Here is a 5,325-nt window from a genome sequence, read left to right as displayed (position 1 = left end):
TATATATCTAAGTCCCCAGCTTTCTAAGTCTTCTACTTTCTAAGTCCACTACTTCTTGGATTTATATCTAAGTCCCCAGCTTTCTAAGTCCCCTACTATCTAAGTTCCTTACTTTCTAAATTTATATCTAAGTCCCCTACTTCTTGGATTCATATCTATGTCCCCTACTTTTTAAGACCCCTATTTTTGGATTTATATCCGAGTCCCGAACATTCTAAGCCCCCTACTTTCTAAGTCCCCTACTTTCTGGATTTATATCTAAGTTCCCTACTTTCTAAGTTCTCTACTTTCTTGGTCCCCTACATTCTCAGTCCCCTACTTTTTAAGTCCCCTAACTTTTGGATTTAAATCTAAGTCCCCTACTTTCTGTTGTTGAAGCTATTGAAGTGCTACCATCATCATATTTTACAGTAGAAATATGTGCCCAATATTTGTAAACAAACAAAGACAACAATAAAGCCTTCTGTCTGCTGCCTTGTTTTCGTTCACCGTGGATTTATGATGCAAACACCAGATACAACACACACTGTTCCATGTGGACATGCAAACCAGGTCATTTGTTTAAAAATCATCCACTTCTTTTACATATCAAAATGAACGGTGATCTTTCACAAACATCCTTATGGCTGCACTTTAGCTTTACTTAATGGTGGAGATGCTTGATGTTGGAATATCATAGTAAAACAGCAAGTGAGGAATTTGATTAGTGGAGACCCTGACCCTAACCCTTTTACTACAATAAACCACGTTAAGCTTTATTTTGAAGCAGAAGCGTTTTAGACTCTGGGAGAAGCTGATTCTGATTCTCACCATTTCTCAGAAGCTGGAGCTGTAACACAAGTTTAAAAGTGAAACAGGGAGGAAAATCCAGATAAACACAGATACATGTGGAGCAGATATTGATGGGGATTATTTAAAAACAACAACATCGCTCACTCAGCGTGTGGTTCCTCCCCCCTGGAACGTTGTTTATGCAAAAGCAGATTCGTGACACCTCAAGCAAATCATACAAATGTAGCAACACAAACATGAACATACATTCAGTATACAGTATCAGTCGCTGATGGTGATACCTTCTCACGTATAACATCTATACATTACATCTATACACGTGTTATGTAGACGAGCAGAACATGGTTCTCCAGAGGGACTGGAACATGACTCTGTTTCTAAAAGGTGAGTCAAATATATTGAGAGAATTAGCTGAGATGTTAGCTGGGTGTTTATGTGTATTGTTTATGTGGGTACAGTCAGTGGTTGATGCTCATTATTTCTTACATTATCGCTGTGTGTCTCCACCAGGATTCACTGTGTTGTTGATCATAACTCTTAGTGCTACATCAGCATCATCAGGTCAGTCAGTTCTAACACCTACACAGAGCGTTTAGCTCCATCACCATCAGATCCATCACATCTGTATGTTATACTTGCTGCTGGATCTACAAAGGAGAGTTTATTTGACCTTCTGTGAAATACACAAAACAAAGGAATGAAATAAGAGTTTGCATATATGAGTTTTGTTTTGTATCATATTCGATACATCAGGATTTAATGTCTTAATCTTTTTAATTTATTGTTTACTGCAGAATTTTTAACAAACAAAAATGTACAGAACATTGAACATGATTTCCAACCCCTTTCACTTTTAATCTCCTTTAGTTTTGTCTATTTTTAATCATTTAAATCGTTTACATAAATAATTAAATTGTGTTGCTTTGTGGAATCTACAGTATAATGGATAAAATGCATAAAATGACAGTTTACTGATATTTGCCCTAAATACCTGCTGTATATAATTTGATAGATAGATAGATAGATAGATAGATAGATAGATAGATAGATAGATAGATAGATAGATAGATAGATAGATAGATACTTTATTGATCCCGAAGGAAATTATAGTCCCAGTAGCATTGTACATTAAATCAAATCAAATACACACTATAAAGAAAACAAATTACAACAATATAATTCTAGAAAGTACAAACACTTTTGACAGATTGAATGTAACCTGAGTTTTACATATATTTCGCGTAGGTACAGAGCAGTTATTAATGATGAGAATGGATTGAGTGTAATAAACAAAATAACATAACCGAATGGAATTAAAAGTGCAGGAAGGTGCAGTTCCAAGTATACAGTACACGGTCCAGATATAGATTAAATATAGATTAAATATTAAATATAAAGTGATGAGTGACAAGTATTGCACTTTGGATTGGGCCAATATAGCCATAACTATATGTACATTAGCATACATATGCATGTGTATGAATATACTTAAGTACACATATATATATATGTATATACGCTCAGTCCTTAGTGATCACCCATTGTCCACAAATGCTGGAGTTATAGAGCCTAATTGCTCTGGGGACGAATGACCTTTTTAATCTGTCCGTGGAGCAGCTCAGTGACAGCAGTCTGTCACTGAACATACTCCTCTGTTTAACAACAACAGTGTGCAGGGGGTGGTTCACAATGTCCATGATGGAGTGAAGTTTGCTTAGTGTCCTTCTTTCAGCCACAGTCACCAGAGATTCCAGTTCTATGCCGACCACTGCCCCAGCACGGCTGATCAGTTTGTCCAGCCGTGCTTCGTCCTTGTTCTTAATACTGCCACCCCAGCACAGCACAGCATAGAAAAGGACACTGGCAACCACAGACTGATAAAACATGTGGAGAAGTTTCCTGCAAATGTTAAAGGACCTCAGCCTTCTTAGGAAGTAGAGCCGGCTCTGTCCTTTCCTGTACAGGATGTCTGTGTTAGCTGACCAGTCCAGTTTGTCATCCAGATGCACCCCTAGGAATTTGTAGGTCTTGACCACCTCCACATCACTCCCCTCGATTGATACTGGCTGTGAGGGTTGCCCTGACCTACGAAAGTCCACTACCATCTCCTTTGCCTTGGATGCATTTAGCTGCAAATGGTTCACCCTGCACCACACAGCAAAGTCTTTCACCAGGTTCCTGTACTCATCTTCCTGGCCATCTCTGACACATCCCACAATAGCTGTGTCGTCTGAAAACTTCTGCATGTGGCAGGTCTCAGAGTTGTAGCTGAAGTCCGATGTGCAGAGTGTAAAGAGGAAGGGGGAAAGTACAGTCCCCTGTGGTACTCCTGTGCTGCTGACCAGTGACTCTGATGTACAGTCCTTCAGTCTAACATATTGTGGTCTGTTAGTGAGGTAGTCAGTGATCCAGATTACAAGGTGTGGGTCAACTTGCATTCCAGTCAGCTTGTCTCTGAGTCAAAGGCACTGGAAAAGTCAAAAAACATGATTCTTACAGCGCTGCATCCCTTGTCCAGATGAGAGTGGGTTCTGTGAAGAAGGTATGTGATGGCATCCTCAACCCCCACCTTTTCCAGGTAGGCAAACTGTAGTGGATCTACAGTGTGTTGTACTTGGGGTCTGAGGAGGCGGAGTAGCAGACGCTCCATGGTCTTACTGATGTGCGAGGTGAGCGCAATTGGTCTAAAGTCATTTAGCGCATTCGGACACCTCTTTTTGGGCACAGGAATAAGACACGATGTCTTCCAGAGTGTTGGGACCCTTCCTAGTCGCAGACTCATGTTGAAGATGTGCTGAAGTGGTTCACCCAGTTCAGCAGCGCAGGACTTCAGTAGTCTTGAACATACTTTATCCGGACCCGCTGATTTCCTGGTACGAATTTTCTTCAGTTCACCTCTGACCTGGTCTGCAGTGATGGTAGGCGGAAGGGGGGAAGGGGGGACTGTGTTAACTTCCCAAGGGAGGTGTGAATCAGTAGCTGTGGCAGGGGGTGAGGGGTTACCGGCTGTATGGTCAGGAGTAGTGGTGATTGTAGTGGTTGGAGTAGTCGTCAGGCAGGGAGAGGATAAGGGTGTCATGACTGAACAGTCACCAGCAGTAAGTTTTGGAACAGGGCAGTCGAACCGGTTGAAGAAGAGGTTAAGCTTGTTCGCTTTCTCCACGTTGCCATCTGTTGCCCTGTCATTACTCTGCTTGTAGCCTGTAATGGTCCTCATACCATCCCAGACCTCCCTGATGTTATTTTCCTGCAGCTTCCGCTCCACCTTCCTCCTGTAGGACTCTTTCGCTTCACGCAAGCAGACTATGAGCTCCTTTTGTACGCTCCTTAGCTCCTACTGGTTCTTGTTTTTAAAAGCCCTTTACTTCTTGTTCAGGAGGTTCTTGACATCACTGGTTATCCAGGGCTTGTTATTAGCATAGCAGCGTACAGTTGTTGTTGGAACAGCAATGTCCGTGCAGAAGTTAATATAGTCCGTTACACAGTTTGTGATTCCCTCAACATCCTCACCCCATGATTCCTGCAACACGCTCCAGTCAGTGGTGGCAAAACAGTCCTGAAGAGCCTCATCTGCCTCTGGGGACCATTTTATGAAGGTGCGTACGGTTGTGGGTTGTCTTTTGACAAGAGGCTTGTACTGTGGTTGTAGGTAGATGAGGTTATGGTCTGATTTTCCCAGTGGGGGCAGTGGTGTGGTGGTGTATGCTTCTTTTACATTGGCGTAAAAAAGATCAATTGTCCTGTTTTTTCTTGTAGGGCAGTCCACATACTGGTGAAACCCAGTTAATGTAGAAGCCAGTGTGGTGTAGTTAAAATCTCCAGATATAACAATGAAAGCGTCCGGGTGCTGTGTCTGTAGTCTCGCGATGGTTGCGTGTGTGGCGCCACACGCAGTCTCAGCATCAACCCGTGGTGGAATGTAAACACACACAGCAATGGTGTGGGAGAACTCCCTGGGCATGTAATACGGTCGCAGACTCACCGCTAGCAGTTCAATGTCCCTTCACTGTTACATGTCCAGGGTTGCACCATCTGTTGTTTACAAAAAGCACAAGTCCTCCTCCTTTCCTTTTGCCGGTGAGCTTAGCGTCCCTGTCCGCTCTCACTGCCGTAAATCCAGGAATGTTTACATTAGCATCGGGGATGTTGCCGGTTAGCCACGTTTCCGTGAAACAGAAGAAACTGCACTCGCGGTATATTTTCTGTTTTCTAACCAGCGCTGCTAGCTCGTCGGTCTTATTAACTAGCGAGTTTACATTCCCCATCACCACCGAAGGAACAGATGGTTTAAATCTCCAGCGTTTCTCCAGCCGCTTAGCCTTTAGCTTTAGCACCAGCTCTGCTCCCCCTGTATTTACGCTTTAGTTCCTCCGGAATGGGATGCATTGTGCCGGCGTGCCCCATTGTTCTTAGAGCGAGCAGTTCGTCCCTCGAATAAACTAAGTATTTGCCGCTCTCTGCAATATAAAAACACTCCATATCCATAGGATATACGAAAACACACAAAATACACACTAAACATACACTGTATAA

At 42.7% G+C, this 5,325-nt stretch overlaps 1 protein-coding gene across 1 annotated transcript in view; it reads right to left on the bottom strand.

The window, feature by feature from the left end:
* Positions 1–3,038, bottom strand: part of LOC134328501 (B-cell receptor CD22-like) — a 22,330-nt gene extending 19,292 nt beyond the window's left edge. The window contains exon 1 of the mRNA XM_063009591.1: positions 2,441–3,038. Coding sequence (XP_062865661.1) covers positions 2,441–3,038 — 598 coding nt within the window. The remainder of the gene's footprint in view (positions 1–2,440) is intronic.
* Positions 3,039–5,325: the final 2,287 nt, after the last annotated feature.

This window comes from Trichomycterus rosablanca, chromosome 15, assembly GCF_030014385.1.
Source record: "Trichomycterus rosablanca isolate fTriRos1 chromosome 15, fTriRos1.hap1, whole genome shotgun sequence".
Classification (NCBI taxonomy): Eukaryota; Metazoa; Chordata; class Actinopteri; order Siluriformes; family Trichomycteridae; genus Trichomycterus; species Trichomycterus rosablanca.
The sequence above is the reverse complement of the archived record's forward strand: the minus strand, read 5'-3'. Positions and strand labels throughout refer to the sequence as shown.